Source organism: Monopterus albus, unplaced genomic scaffold, assembly GCF_001952655.1.
Source record: "Monopterus albus unplaced genomic scaffold, M_albus_1.0 scaffold132.1, whole genome shotgun sequence".
Taxonomy (NCBI): domain Eukaryota; kingdom Metazoa; phylum Chordata; class Actinopteri; order Synbranchiformes; family Synbranchidae; genus Monopterus; species Monopterus albus.
Window position 1 is genome coordinate 1,000,360 of NW_018128012.1, and position 15,629 is coordinate 1,015,988.

At 42.8% G+C, this 15,629-nt stretch overlaps 1 protein-coding gene across 3 annotated transcripts in view; it reads left to right on the top strand.

The window, feature by feature from the left end:
- Window positions 1–15,629, top strand: part of usp6nl (USP6 N-terminal like) — an 80,457-nt gene that overhangs the window by 44,172 nt on the left and 20,656 nt on the right. For 2 of the 3 annotated variants that reach the window (XM_020613312.1, XM_020613310.1), the window contains 4 exons: window positions 7,095–7,168; window positions 12,181–12,260; window positions 13,470–13,509; window positions 14,779–14,859. In XM_020613312.1, coding sequence (XP_020468968.1) covers window positions 7,095–7,168; window positions 12,181–12,260; window positions 13,470–13,509; window positions 14,779–14,859 — 275 coding nt within the window. Of the gene's footprint in view, window positions 1–189; window positions 319–7,094; window positions 7,169–12,180; window positions 12,261–13,469; window positions 13,510–14,778; window positions 14,860–15,629 lie in introns of those variants that run through there. The other variant, XM_020613311.1, reaches the window with a different exon arrangement.

The following is a 15,629-nucleotide window of genomic DNA, read 5'->3' on the forward strand; positions in this document are numbered from 1 at the left end:
CTTTCCCTCTCTCTGATGTGTTGAATAGAGCTTGTTGTTGTGTTTGGGTGGGGAATGTTGTGAGTGGGACTCTGTCTCTCTGCATTGTAGCTACAGTGACAAACAGTAGCATTGTGACAGCAGAGTCTCTGATCTCACTTCTCTCTGCCTCTCACTCATATTTCCTCTCCGCCTGTCGGTGAGCAGCAGTGGGGGCTGACAGGGATGGGATCAGGTAGCTCATGTTGTCTCTTGGTGTGTTGGACCCGGCTGAACTGAGACCGATGCGGACTAAGGTTCTGACTCACTTGGAGGATCCACTAGATGTCTTAAAAAGAGGTAAAAGCTGATAAGAATCAGCCTGGTTTTGGCGTTGGACATTACTGAGTGTTTTTGGTTTAACTGGTTGGTCCTCATTTTAATGCAGTTATCAAGTGAGGAATGATTTAAAAGTTTATCAAAATAATCCTTTCATGCACTTTAGCTTTGATCTCTTTTACAAATGAATGAACTATTGGTACAAAATGTCAAATGTGTATTTGCCTTCAGAGGCTCCCACTGAATCCAAGACATGTTACTGGCTTCTCATAGATCCACATATACATATTGTAGGAGGAAATGGGGGATCCCTGGATTTTTATCTATGGTCACAAACAGGCCATAATTACCTGTAAAGAGGTTCTTACAGCTGTTGGCAACATAATGCTATTTATTTTAGTGCCCATTATTCAGGACACCATACACAGGACATGTATTGCACCAGATACAGTTAAAGGCTAGTTTCTGTCTGTAGTCCTCCTGGAGAGACCACCAGTGGTGTGCACGTTAAACCAGGGGCGTTGCTAGACATCAAGCTCTACTGGGGCACTGGGCAGTGTGTGTGCAAGTCTACATAAAATGATGTCACCTTCTTTGCAGCAGACAAGTGTGAAGCGAGTGCAGATACTCAACAGTAAACGATTGTGTTGTAGCCCTAATGTTAGAATGCTGGTTGAATGGGTGACCCTTCTTATGGGAATGGGCTACATGTGAGCATGCTAACGTTAACATTTAGCTTACCACACAGCTGAGTCTTAGGGTTGCAACGTGACCAAAGTTACATTAAAGTAGCAGCATTTTCTCTGGTGCCATCCTCAAGACAAACTTTACATTTGTTTCTTGTGAATAGCAATGTTTTCTCCTTATTTGTGTTTTGTTTTCTGGTGTGCAAAAAGCAGGGGCTCTTCTGGATGTGTGTGATCTGTGCCTGATCTGACTAACATTTGGAGGATGGTAGATAAAACTAGTTAAAAAGGTGGTGCAGGTTGCAGACAGTGAGGGAATGAATTATTTGTCTGTGAACCACATTTGGGATCAAGTAGGACTGGCATCATTGACTATTGGTTGTCCCTGAGGGTCAGTCAGAGATCGTGTTCATGTGACCCTGTTCAGATTGGAAACACAGACTGGAAGAGATAGATGATTGTTTTGGAAGCACAGTAATAGCATATAATAGTGCAGTGTGAAGTTGCCTCATCATGTGCTTGTTGTGAAGGGGTGACATCATTCGGTCTGTTTGTGTGTGTGTGAGTTTGTCAACATCTCAGTCACTTCTTATTTAAAGGCACCGTATTTGTTTAACAGCATTCACTGTGCATAGTTTAAAATGCTGCATGTAGCATGTTTTATAAGTCAGCTTGGGTTAAGGCAGGATGTAAAAAGCAGACAGTAGGACCATCACAGGGAAACTAATGGAACAAGAATATAAAAATATGTTGAAGACAGTGACATTGCTACTGATGCAATAGTCAGTATTTTGTAAGAATACTGTTAACAAAGGATCACAGTATCTGTCCTGTGTCTGTTTCTAAGACAACAAGTGACATGTGTCTGTTTCAAACAGATTTATCTCTTGATTATTATCTTCATTGACTGACCAATCATTTGACAAAAACAAGTTATAAATTGCCCATTTTGCCCAATTAAAAGTCCAAACCCAAAAAGAAATTCAGTTTATTGATGTGAAAGTCCAAACCCAAAAAGAAATTCAGTTTATTGATGTGAAAGACCAAGAAAACAAGAGGAGTTAGAACCAGCAACTAAAGCATCACTTAAACAGTTAGCCATTTAAAAGATTTCCATTTTATTCCATCTCGGCTGTTTAAATCAGTACAACTAAGCAGAAAACATACAATACATGGCAGGTTTTCAGAAAGTAGGAAATCAGTCGTTCATTTTACTGCAATGTGCAGTAGACATCACAAATGTTTGCCAACGTGTACATTCAGCGACAGAAGTGTGTGCAGACACATTTAGACCCTGTGTGGCCAGAATAATACTTTCGTATTATTTTATCACATCAAACAGCGTCACATATCAGGTAATCGAGCATTTGTATTTGTTTGAATGTGTTTCCTCCATGTTTAGGGAGCAAATAGTTGTATCTACTCTGCACGTGTGTGGGTTTTACTTCCCTGAACACTGGCTCCTGCTAAAGAAACATTGCAGCTAAACCAAGTGAAGCTTTACGTACAGAAACAAAAAGGGGAATTGTACTGTCAACCTCTCCACTATTATTACTGATATTATTCCTCTTTGTGCACGGCTATCAGGCACGGGATGCACAAAAAGTTGTTAGAGGGGAGAAAAGAGCTGTAACAAGAGATGACTCCTTAACATAAAGAACAAAGAGGCTTCATTACAGTAGCCAAGAGAGAGCAGAGGCTGTAATTATTTCTGTTGTTCATTGTCTGTGCTAGTCTTTACCAGCACTGATAATGAGGAACAAATACACAAATACAACAGTCAGTGTAGCCTTATCAGTCTTCAGCCTCACATTTCCTCCCTGTCTTAATCTTTTGCCTGCAAAAACCAAGAGGTAAGACAAACATTTTTAAGTAACCAGTCCAGATCAGGGGTTTAATGGCTTGCACTTTGTATAATTATGACCATAACTTGTGCTTTGTTCTGTTGACACCTTTGTTTTCATGTCTGTCAACATTTTCCCATTAACACAGCCTCGAATATGTAGTAACAGGTTTTCACTCTGCTGTTAACAAATGATCCAAGTGAAAAATCACAACCGGTTTCCAGGCTGCTGAATTAAACCCAAAGCTGCAGTGTGAGCCTCCTGGCTGTGAGGAGCAATGGCATCATCAGTGAAGTGGTAAAACCGTGCTGTGGAAGTTGGGCCCGACTTCCTGAATTGTACAGTTTCAGATGAGTTTTCACATGCGAGTGTTTGCTGACAGTAACTTCCCACGTGTCCTGAATGCAGCATGAGGGGCAGGGGAGAGGGCAGCATCCAGCAGGCCAGGCGGGTGTCAGACGAGGACATTTGAATCCCAGCTGGAAAAGGGGCAGTTAGTTGCAGCTGACCTCCACCTCCCCACTGGGGAGGGACTGGCAGCTCCGAGCGGAGGAAGCTGAAGGTCAGCCCAGTGTAATGAAGGATAAGCAGGATGACAAGGGAGAGAGGCCGTCTTCTAAAGGACTAATCCGCTGTCAGGTCACATTCATTTGTTAGATGTGGTGATTTGTAATTATCCTTCTGTTGGTGAATCTGTTTGCTCATTTCTACTACATTAAGTCTGTTTGTCAGAATGTCCATTTCATTCATTCTGGTTGTTTATTTTAGGGCTAAGGTCCAATGCAGAGAAAAAACCTGGGTCTCCCTCCTCCAATTCCTCTCCCTCTCACTATGGGAACCACAGGGCCTCCTGGGGTGGACTTCCCAGTAGAAAAAGGCTTTACTGTATTTGTTTTTGTTCCCCAGACAGTTTCCCTTGGTGTGTACAGACTTCCTCCCCCTGTGTCTTCTACTGTGTCTGCTCGCAGCAGCCCACAGTGACATGCTGGTGCACATCATCCTGTCATAGAAATACCGGCCAGCGTAATAAGAAGTGTGCTTGTGGAGCATTCTGGGATTCCAGTCAAGCCATTACGAACCCCAGAGGCCCGGAGAGGAAGCTGGAGAATGGCTGGAGTCAAATATTTCCTGTAGAAGGCTGAAAAACGGGCTAAAAGAAAGGAGCATAACTGCTGGTATTTGAACAATGTGAGGTCCAAAGTATCTAAGGTGAAAACTGCTCATAGCTTGTGCACACATCAGTGTCCTTACAATAGTGACATTACAAAAACAAAGTTAGGACAGTTATAGTTCTGTCGTTAAATAAGGCCTTTTTTACAGCACATATTTTTGAGTATCACACTACTCATCCTCCCTGGGAAAGCCTGTCCCAGGCTGATGGAAAGGAGGCTCTGTCCATTTGTCAAACCTCCGATTCTAGAGGAATAATGGGGATTCTGTCCTGGTCATGGAACAGTGAACCAACTCTGTACTCTTGGTTACTGGAGGGTTCTTGGGAGTTTGTCCATGCGGTCTACATGTGCTTTGTCGACTCAGACGAGCTGGAAAACATCGCTGGGGAGAGGGACGTCTGGACCACCTTGCTGAACCTGTCGCCACTGCGACCTGATCTCAGATAAGTGGAAGAAGATGGACGGATGGATATTTTAAGTAGGAACATGTCATGCCAAAATGTGGAATGAATTTGAGCCACTTTTTTTACATGGACCGCTGCAAGATTTTGTACAGATGTTCATAAAATTTGAGTTGCCATCTAATGAGTGTTAGCATGCTAAGGTGGTGAATGTGGTTAACAACCTGCTAAACATCAGGATGCCATTACTGTCATTATGAGCATGTTGGCACGCTTTTGATAAAGCTTAGTGGACCAGTAGCACACAATACAGTTTTCTGACATTTTTGACAAGGTGCCCTACTTGGATCATTCCCGTTGTGGGTGTACCAGCTGACTCAGCTGACTGCTTGCTAGCTGTTTGCCTTGCTGCTTGTTGGTAGAATTCATGGTACGACTCCAGCACTACCTGCATGCTATAATCAACATAAACAAAACATGACCTCACTTAATTGAGCATGTTCCAGCTTTATTACTGCACGTCCGATGTTTGGCTCCTCTCATGGATGGCAGAATCAGGAAGTGTGTTTATGTGCGTTAGTGGTGTGTGACAGTAAATGGTGGAAGCTACTGTGGAAAATGTTGAATTCCTCAGTTACATAGAGAAGTAAGACATACAGTATCTGTTTACTGTGTGCGTCATCAGCACAGTACCAAAAGCCACTGACACTCGCACCGTGATAGCAAACAGAAAACCTTTGTGTACCTCAGTCGCGTCTCTGTCACAGCAGCTGTCAGTTTAAAGCAGCTCCTCTCATCAGCCTGCTTCGTGTAGATACTCACAGACACATTATTCTCTAATGCTGAGGGCAGGCTGACATGCTGGCTGTTTTACACTGAAGTGTGCCTGCTGGCCTTGGAGAGCTTTCTCTGGAGGGTGTGGGATGAGAAGTGTGTGCATTGTCCACGTCAGCTCTTAGCCCTGACACACTGAGGGAGAGTAACACAAAGCAAGTGTGTGATGACAGAATAATCCAATATATGTGCAGCAACAGTAGTTTGAGCAACGTGCAGGCTACGGTATCTGCACCTTGGGAAAGTCTTGGAAAGCACTGAATACACTTTACTTAAAAGTGCACGAGGAGGTATTAAAAGGTTTTCTGTTCCATTTATACATGACTTACTCTTGATACTTCCTCTTTCCTGCTGGAGACAGTGAAGTTAGAAATTGTTTATATAGACATCTGTAATCTAAAGGTGGGATTGTTGTGACGGTGGGTTTCACTGCAGGAGCTGTTCAGCCTTTTTTTGTAGTTTTGGTGAGCACCATTAGCATTAACACAATACAGATAGATCTATCTGTCCTCTCTTGATTACGTTTGAATTAAATCTAATGGTCTACATTGATTAACCCCAGTGCACGTTAACGTTGCTGAGACTGTATTTGCTTCATAGTCTTTCTAAAGTTGTTAGTGTGGTCGTTAGTAGTGTGTCCACCTTTTGGACAACCTCCACACTCGTATGGAATGCAGTGAAGTTTGGTAACGACATACGAGGCCCACCAAGAATTAATTTTCCATTCATTTTGGTTTTTACCCTCACTTAGGTGTTAGCTTAGCTTTGTCAAAAAATACTTGTTATGGGTGTGATGATACCCTCAGCTCATGATACGTGATGATAAACGACGACGAGGCAATATTTTAACACTGTTTCTTCAGTGATGAAATATACGACTGGAAAAAGTCATTCCACTGAAGGTCTCAAAATGCAAAACAGTGCAGGTGCATTTGGAAATGTTTTAACTAATCATCTTGGAACGAATGTCACTTCGGTCCTACTTTGTGAGTATGAACTATCACATGCAGTAAAAGACAATATCCAAGCACTATAAAAGGTTTGGCCACAGACTCAGCTGACCGGCTTCTCTCCTGTAGGATTTCATGAGTCTCTGACCTTATAACTGTGTATTAACTATGCATGAGCTTCTAACTGAAGTTGTGTTCTATGCTATTTTGTCTCTTACTGCACCAGGCAGTGACATTATCTGGCAAAAGTGCAGCGTTGATCAATCGCCAACAGGGTCGATCAGGATGTGGACGCCCAAGAGAAGAAGACTCTTGTTTATCTTGTTAGCATGAGAATTCACTGCTAATGATTGTTGAATGAGGGCCACAGTTAACGCATCATAACGACACACCATGCATTTTCATTAGTACTGGATGTTAAACGGTGTTTTATTTTATCTATCAGTGTCGACACACTGGTGGTAGAGCAGGCTACGTTAGCAGCATGGCTAACCAAAACACAGCGGAAACTCCTGGGGCTGGAAACATGAATGAAGCCACTCATGTCAACTCGCCATATTGTATACACCTACAACAACCCCCCCCCGAATCATATTGTCATGTTTTAATGTTGCGAGATCTTATGGCATGAGATCTCATCACACCCCTAAATTTGAATAAACCAAAAACATGAACAAGCTGCTGTTGTTTTTTGCTGTTTAATCTGTGTTGGAACCTTTACTGGTAGACGTCCACAATCACGACCTGACCGTGACATGACCGCTACACACACATGGTGTGTTGACATAAGCTGTCAGGGATACCAAAGTCTAACTTTGATTGATCGCTGTGTGCTTGCAGCTCATTGAAGACAGTGACACATCTTGTCCAAACTCACTGATCTTTGTTTTTTCTTCTGTTTACTCACCAGAGTCTGACACTGAGCCAGATGCAGCAGTGAAACTTGACCAGGAGCGGGCTGAGATAGTCGCCAAGTATGACAAGGTAAGATCTCCCTCTAGTTAATGGTAAACATACTGCTGGCCTGCAGTTGTACAGTAGTTTTTCTTGTGGTCATTCTCAGCCATATTTCAGCCACTGGCTCATGATGAGACTCTGCCAAACTTCATTACACTGGTGACATCTCTTTATGGAAATGACTGCTTTATTGCCCATGAAACACAATAATAACAGCATGTGGTGCACAGAATCTGCTGTACTGTGTTTGAAACAGTTTCATAAATTTAGCAAGGCTGTGATTACCCTGTAAGGGCCACATCACAGATGCAGTTTGCTCAGCTAAAGCTCACTAACAGCCAATAAAGATTAACATTTAAACTGAGTGTCATCCATTTAAAAGTCAGCCGGATGAATCACAGTGTGGATGCTCAGTGGACTGCATATTAATTGTCAGAAGGGAAGAGGGACACAAAAATCTCTCCTGCAGAGCTTTTACCAGAGGAAGGAAACAGAAGAGAGTTATTCATTAAATTAAAAGGGCAGGGTTAATGTGATGTCATGTGACAGCTGGCAGGTTACTTAACACTTAGCTGCAGACAAACTTCCTTTATCCAGTGTTGTTTTCCACTTAAAGCCAACTTTGGCTCATCACGTTTTCTACTGTATGTATGGGTCCGATCCTGAGTGACACCTCTATTTCTCAGCCTGGCAGTGTCAGTCAGACCAGCCCACGACACTCCGTTTTTAAATTAGTCTCTTTAATTGAGTCCAGCAGGCTGCATAATCAGGCTGCCTCATTAGGAGTGGAGAGAGCGTGGAGAGCGGAGATGATGGAGGCGTGCGTGCGAGTGTTCGCCGAGGCGGAATAAGGCACAATCACTGCGAAATCAGTGTCGTTGGGAATGGGAGGACTTTACTGGTGTCGGTTATCAGGCCGACCACACACACTCGCTTCTCATTGTTTGTGGATGTTAACACTTTCTTGTCTTTGCAGAATGTGCACAGTTTTCTTTCCAGGTGACACATCAACTCACTGCTGCCTGTTTATACAGCTGCACTGATCTCAGTACTTGTACAGCGGAAGCCGCTGATAGCAGATATTTGGAGTCAGTATTTAATTTATACCCTCTTAATGCTCGGAATCCAAAATATCTCATCCGAATCAGTTGAAGCCTATTTCTTTGTATAGGCAGCCCGATGTAACATTTAGAAGTTCTGTGTTCTGTCGTGCTAGTAGCAGTATCTGTCAGTCTGTCACTGTGGTCCAGACGCAAGTATCTTACCAATTATTAGATGCACTTGCTGGCCACTTTATTAGGTACACCTGTACAGTTGTATGCACTTCAGTGCAACACTCCCGTCCTAACATCTGAAGCTCAAAATGTTTGTTTTTCTTGAAACTGTCATAAATGTGTAAATTCAATTCTATGTTTATTATTGAGGTCCTAGTTAAAGGTGGTTTTGTAGTGGACTGCATTATATTCAGAGGTGTCTATATTTTTGTCCTCCCCAGCTACATACATGAGATGGTCAGAATATTAGGAACACCTCTGAGTATAATGTTCTGCTAATGTTATCCTAACTCAGTTTACAATCTTAGCTTTCCACCTACCCATCTGTTAACCTTTGCAAAGGACTTAAAAGAATGCTTCTTGCTTGATGAACTAGCCAGACATAGGAAGATCTCTGTGATACAGGGATGCTCCATCTATGATCTAACATAGCATAGACTTGGGTACTGCATATTTAGTGAAACTCAAAAGGCATCACAAGCTTTTTGCAAACTTTACAGTGAGAAATTTTACTGGCGTACAGGTTGGCAGGTCTGACTTATGTTCCCCTCGTAGTATATTTGTTGACCTCTTCACTTTTCAAACGGTCAGCCTGGTGATTCTTGTCCAGCCCAGCATTATCAATGAGGCAAGGCTGAAGTCTGTCAGAGTAGCATGGCTGTGGACTCACTCTTAGATCTCGCTCAGTTTTCTTACTGTAGGTCCAAATATTGCTGTTTGTGTTAGAAAATATGCTTGCAACATCTATGAAATGGTTATAAAGAGTTTTTTAAGTCACAATAAACCAGATTTCTTAAAAGTGGCTAATTCCATTGGCAAGAAAAAGTCCTGGCGCTATTTGCAGTTTCCTGGTTATCTGCATAAATTGCTCATGAAATGTGATCTGATCTTCACCAAAGTCACAAATACCAACAACACAATATTTCTAAGCTAATAAAACACAAAGTCATGGTCTGTCATGTCTTTATTGAACACACCCATCAAAGTGATGGTGGAAAAGGTCATGGCAACACCAGGCTTCTGACATCACTAAACGTCAACTGGAGTCAGGTGTTAGCAAACCTGGAGTCCAGTCAATGAAACGAGAACCGAGGTGTGGTTTAGGACTTATAAAAACACTCAGTGTCAGTGTCCTGTTCACAAGAAGCACCAGCTGATGTGAGCCAGGCACTCCAAAAAAGATTTCAGAAGAGCTACTAGCATGTTGCATGTAGCTGGAAAGGTTCACAGAGTCGTCTGAAAGACTTCAGACCTTCATCAGTCCACAGTCAGACATACATGGAGACGACTTGGTGCTGTGGCTACTCTCCATAGAACTGTGCGCCCAGCCAAGATCACTCTAAAGGCAGAGTAATAGAGTAACAGCTGAAGACTTGAAGGATTCATTGGAGCTGGTTAACATCTCTGTTCATGAGTCAACCATATGCAAAGTACTGAACAGCCCTGGTATCCATGGCAGGACACCATGGAGGAAGCCACCGTTCTACAAAAACAACACTGCAACACACCTGAAGTTTGCCAAAGACCAGCCTGACCCTCCACAACACTACTGGGAAAATGTCCTGTGGACAGATGAAACGAAGGTACAACTGTCTGGAAGAACTTGCAGCACTACGTACGGCGTAAAAAAGAGAACCAACATGAAAACATCATCCCGACAGTGAGGTACGGTGGAAGAGCATCATGATGTGCGGCTGCTTTGCTTGGTGTTCTTCACTCTGTGAACACACACATAGAGTGAGCTGGGGTCTGTTTGTGTTTGAGCTATTTATTTAACTGGTGTGTTTGTGCTGGCAGCACATTTGAAAGATTCCACCTCAACATCTGGTCATGAGACTGACCTGTGAAGCCACAGACAGCCTTGTTAAATATTTTTGGTGGAAAGTGGCAGGAAAGTCGTATTGCAGGGAGGGATGGAGGATCACTGATGTCCGTCTCTCCAGAGAACTCAGATTTCCAGACAAAGCTTTGGTCACATTCATATGTTTGTACCATTTGCTTTGATTAATTTTTTTAGACATGAGTCTCCCAGCAGGACCTACAGTTGGGAGCTTATTTAGAAGTCACTTATTTATTTGTTGAAATGAGGTTGTTTCTATGTAATCCATATGGAGCAAATGTAGATTCTAAATCTTTTCTTTTGTGTAATTCAGAATTTTTATCTTTGTGTTGTATGGAGGTTTTCACTGTCTGTATAATTTTTCAAATAAAAGAATAAATAAACAACGAATGCAGTTTTCCTGTAATTGCTTTGTAGTTGTTCAACACAATGAGGTTGATTTACTTGGATTCACACTTGTAACAGCAGCTAAACCTGTCTATGCAAATGACAACACCCAAGCAAGAAAGTCAATATGTCTTTGTCCAAGTAACTAGAAGACTCATTTTCTCAGATGAGGGTTTCAACTGTGAGAAGGCACGGGAGTGCGAGTTGTTGAAGTGGAGATGCCAAGGACAGTGGACAGAAATTAGTTGTTGTGGTTTAGCTGATGACTGGCCGCTCACCAACAAGGTCTATAGCCGAAGCAGCAGTTTGAACTCTCAGCCAAATTCAGCCACAGCTGATCACAAACTAGAGTCAGGCACCTTTTGATTCAGTGCAACTTACGCTTCCTTAGGACGTCGTTCACATGATGAGGTTTCAAAGAGTTTCCTTCAGTATCGAAGTAATCAAGTGATAGTTGTCTGTACATCCACTGGCATATGGCAAACAGCTATTTCACATTTTAATAATGCCATTTTACCAACATGTAATCCAGCACTAATTAAACAATATATTTGTGCTGTTCACAGTCCATGTCCTGAACATTGTACGTATAATTATTTTTGTTAGGCTGACCCTTTTATTTCAAAGATCAACTGGATGTAAGTGCAGATGGAGCTTTTACGTACTTTTGTATTTTATAGTGTGAGCTGTACATTGACTTTCACCTTGTCCTCTGTTCTTCCTTCACTTTCTCACTCACACTTGGATATTTTCTCCCTGCCCCTGCTTTTCTCCACATAATCCTTCTTCACACACACTCGCACACTCATTGGTCCATGAATTAACTTTCATGAGGCCTGAAGTCAGACGGTGATGCAGGTGGGCGTCTGGCTGTTCATTTCATACCTGTTAACGGCTGCTCACTTTCTCTGAGGCTAATAAATACACACTCAACTTGTCACCTTCCCAAGGACGTCGGAGTCATGGCTCCCCTCGTAATCTAGCAGCCAATCAGAACATGATTTTCTGCCTCTGAAGAACGTGCATGGAGCTCATTCAGACCCTAGTGATTAGGTCATTTCAGCGCACAACCAGCAGCAGACAAGCTGCAGGGCTGTAACTACTGACTGTTGTCACTGTAGATGAAGTTCCCTGTTATTTTTCAGGTTAACTGAGTCATAGTTTAGTCTGTAAAGTGTCAGGAAAATGCTCAGAAATGTCAGTTACATTATCCTAAAATCCAGGGTGATGCCCACACCAAGTCAGTTATCATCTAATTTTGTAGTTACTTTCAGAAATCTAGTTTCAGGTTTATTTTTTCTTTTTTTTGATTGTTAATTTTCAGTGCACGTTAATCGGTGTTGTTGTGAATGTAGCTAGTGGCTTTTGGCCATGATGCGCTTCACAGTTTGCTGTTGCTCTCATGGTGATGCTGATGATGACACAGATCTCATGGGACAAACCCATCGAAATCACCGTCTGTTCTCTTTCTGTCAGTATGTGCACACAGGTGAGTTTTCAGTGTTGCTCATGGTTTCCCCCACTCCTACTTATTTCAGGGCAAAGAGGCCATCGTGGAGCCCTGGGAGGACACCAACTTCCACCTGTACAAAGTCATCGACCGCTTTGGCTTCGTCCAGTAAGAACACACACAGAACAGCATCACTGGCTGTTATCATTCCAAATAAGTGTATTAATAATTTCCAAAGTGCAGCTCGAACAGTAGTAGTACTGTCGTATTGGGGGGAGAAGATCCGAGGTGTCGAAGGCAGCGTGCGTTTGTGGCTGGTTAGGAGGCTGCGAGGCTCTTAAACAGCGCAAAAAATATATAGGCAGGCAGGAAACAGCTTGGAGTGGTACAGTCCAGACCGTAGGTGGGAGAGATGGGAGGAGGGTGGAGGACAGAAATGTCTTGGTTCTGTGATTGTAGAAGACAGGGCCAGAAGCATTCTGGGTAGGACAAGAATGTAAAGGCCAGTGTGCACACATTAGTGGACCACGATTTGTTCACTGTGAAAGCCAGTGTTGTTGTGGACAAGAGAACTGGTCTCCAGTCAACCGCAGAGCCCCAATCAACACCAACCCAGTATTTCATTTGCTGATCCAATTACATCAAATCAGAAATGCATCATTTGCAGAGCAGCAATGAATCCATACTTCATGATAGGAACCAGAGCTCAGCAGGACTGTTTACTGCAGTAATGAATGGGTGTATTAGCCAGGTTTCCATTGTACAGTATGCAGGCCAAAGGCTGATTGATATGTAGTCATCATTCATTTGCTATTGAAGAACATCCCGTATGTTGTATTGTTTTCCTCTTCTGCTTTTTCTTTTATGCAGTAAGATCTCAGACATGTTGGATCAGAAAAAATGGAACCAGTAGCCCAGCTGTTACTTTTCAGTTTCAGTTAAGGAGAAAACAGCACGGTCGAAAACGGGTCGTTTTCAGTGCAGATGTACAAGAGATGAAACCAGAATATTTGTTGCATTAGTCTCAAAGGAAAAGGCTCCACTGCTGCAGAGACTTTGAAACACAGATAAACAGAGCTGAAATTGAGGCATGTCTAATCTGTTATTTCCTGTTTGTGTGGTCGCTGAATTTCTTGATGTTCCCTCGTTCTGAGTCCAGTCGGACAGTGAGATAAGCACTGACCTGGACATCGCTGCCGTTTCATCAGCCTGTGTTTTCTAAAAATAAAGAAATTAGTGCCTGTCACACACAGGCAGGGGCGGCTAAACAGTGATTGATCATGCATATATGACAGCAAGGACACAAGAAAAACAATGCTTAGTGAGAATGCAAGACTGTTTATGTCTTCATTTCTCTAATTGCTCTTCTCTCCTCAGTGAGGATGAACTTCCATCCTACGACATGGTGGAGGAGCGGGTGAGTGACCTGACTTCTCTTTAACCTCTGGGGAAAAAAACTCCTCCATGTTTCATAATTCAGTAGTTTATGGCCCTAGTTTAATTCTGATAATTCCAGGAATTAAACTTTGCAGCTGTGCCACAGACCTCTACTGTCAAAAAGCCCTATTGTGTGTTTTTAATCGTTTTTGAACAATAGCGGAGGTCTATGGCACAGATGAATAAGATAATCCAGGATATTAAGAGTGGGTAAAGGTAAACCGTTGTTTTGGTCTCTGTATGGAGAGGGTTTCAAATACTGAAATATAGAAAAGATGCTCTTGACAGGGAGCGCTCACTCTAAAGTGCTCTTCCTAAAACTCTCTAACACTGAATGTTCTTGGGGAGACAGGGCCCTGGATTGTTCCTGATAGGAGTGATATTGAAAATCAACCACTGAGTGTTTGTCTTTGACTCATCGAGCTAATTAAATTCATTCCAAGTTTTGTCACACTGATGCAAACACCATATGATTTCAGATCTAGCCATAGAACCAGCCCAGCTCGTTCCTTTGCTCTTGTAGAGATCCTACAGTGTTGGCCATCTTATGAACAAAACAGTCAAACCTGAGCTCCCAAAAAAAGTTCCTGTAAAAGTTCCTGAAGGGGGCTATTAGAGAGAACAAATAACTACAGCTGACACATAAATAGACCTGTAGCTGCTATTTCTGTTCAGGTTCCTCCTCCCAGAAATATTCCGGAGCCTTCTCCCTCATTGCTGTTCAGTGAGCAGGAACCAGAAGACTCAAGCATCAGCTTTTGAGGAACAGTTATAACTTAAAAATGGCTGCCGCTGCCTTTCACTTCAGAGCAGCTTGTTCTTGTCGGTTGTTTCTCACTAAAAATAGACATAGTTTCTATCATGCTACACACACGTCTTTCCCAGAATATTTCCAAAATGTCATGTTGTCTATCTGTCTTTACAACCTTCCATGGAGGTGTGTTCACATGATCAGTGTTGCATTCAGGTCCCATGGGAAATCTTAGTCCGTGACTTTTTTTTTTTTTGTGATACTGCAGTGCAGCTCATACAACAGACAAAACAGAACACAACCTCTCATCAGAGTTGTCTGCAAACCACCTCCTTCATGAGCTCCTCCCGGAAGCTTCAAATGACTGAACACACAAACTGATCACTCCTTTTTAACCGTCATGTCCTTCTCACTTTGATTCCCATCGGACATGAATACAGCCACAGTAAAACCGGCAGACAGGAAGTGATTAACGTGCCCCTGCTTGTTTCCACACAGCAAAAACAGACAGAGGTGGAGAGGACCAGCAAGTGGCTGAAGATGCTGAAGAGCTGGGACAAGTACAAGAACAGCGAGAAGGTGCTCTCCTGTTTCTCTCTTCACCCTTTCACACTCGCCTCCATCTGCCCATCACACTTGGTTTCTCTCACTTCGATTTGTCATTGGTAAATGTTAGAATTGAACTGATGGTTGCAGTTCTAGTTTACACATTTAGCTTCTAAAGGCCTTTTCTTTCCCCCCTGTGGGTCATAAAACCAAAACAGCTAAAAGAGGCTCAAAGACTCAAACAGCTGAGAGGGACTGAAGCTGGGTGATAATTAGGTCTTTCATATTACACTGGACTTTTGTGCATTAGAAGCGTTTTCTAATAGAAAAGAATCCAACAGAACAGCATGAACCTGCTGGCTCAGGTTGCCAGACTAACCTGGTGTTAATGTAAAAACACTGATTGGTTTGTGAAATAACCACAGTGAAACAGTTCTAACGTTTATCTGTTAGTATCGGCCTCACAGAGTTCATACTGGTCGTCTTCTGCTGCAGTCGTCCTGTCACTAACAGGTGCAGAGGAGCGTCTCTGCCGGTCTGCCCCCCACTGGGACACTAGAGGGGGGCAGTTAGCAGCGGTACTTCACCATGTCCTTCATTTGTATGTTTGGTTTCAGCTGACATTTACTGAAATGTTTGCTGCTAGTAACATCCAAGGACTCAGAGGATCATCACACCACTGCTTCTCTTTCTGCTTTAAAGCTTCAGGGGTGTTTCTTTTCACCTTTGTCAGTCAGCAGTGTGTTTTCAGCTTAGCAAGGAAACAGGTCACGCTTGATATGTCTGTTGTTTTTTTTCCTGCT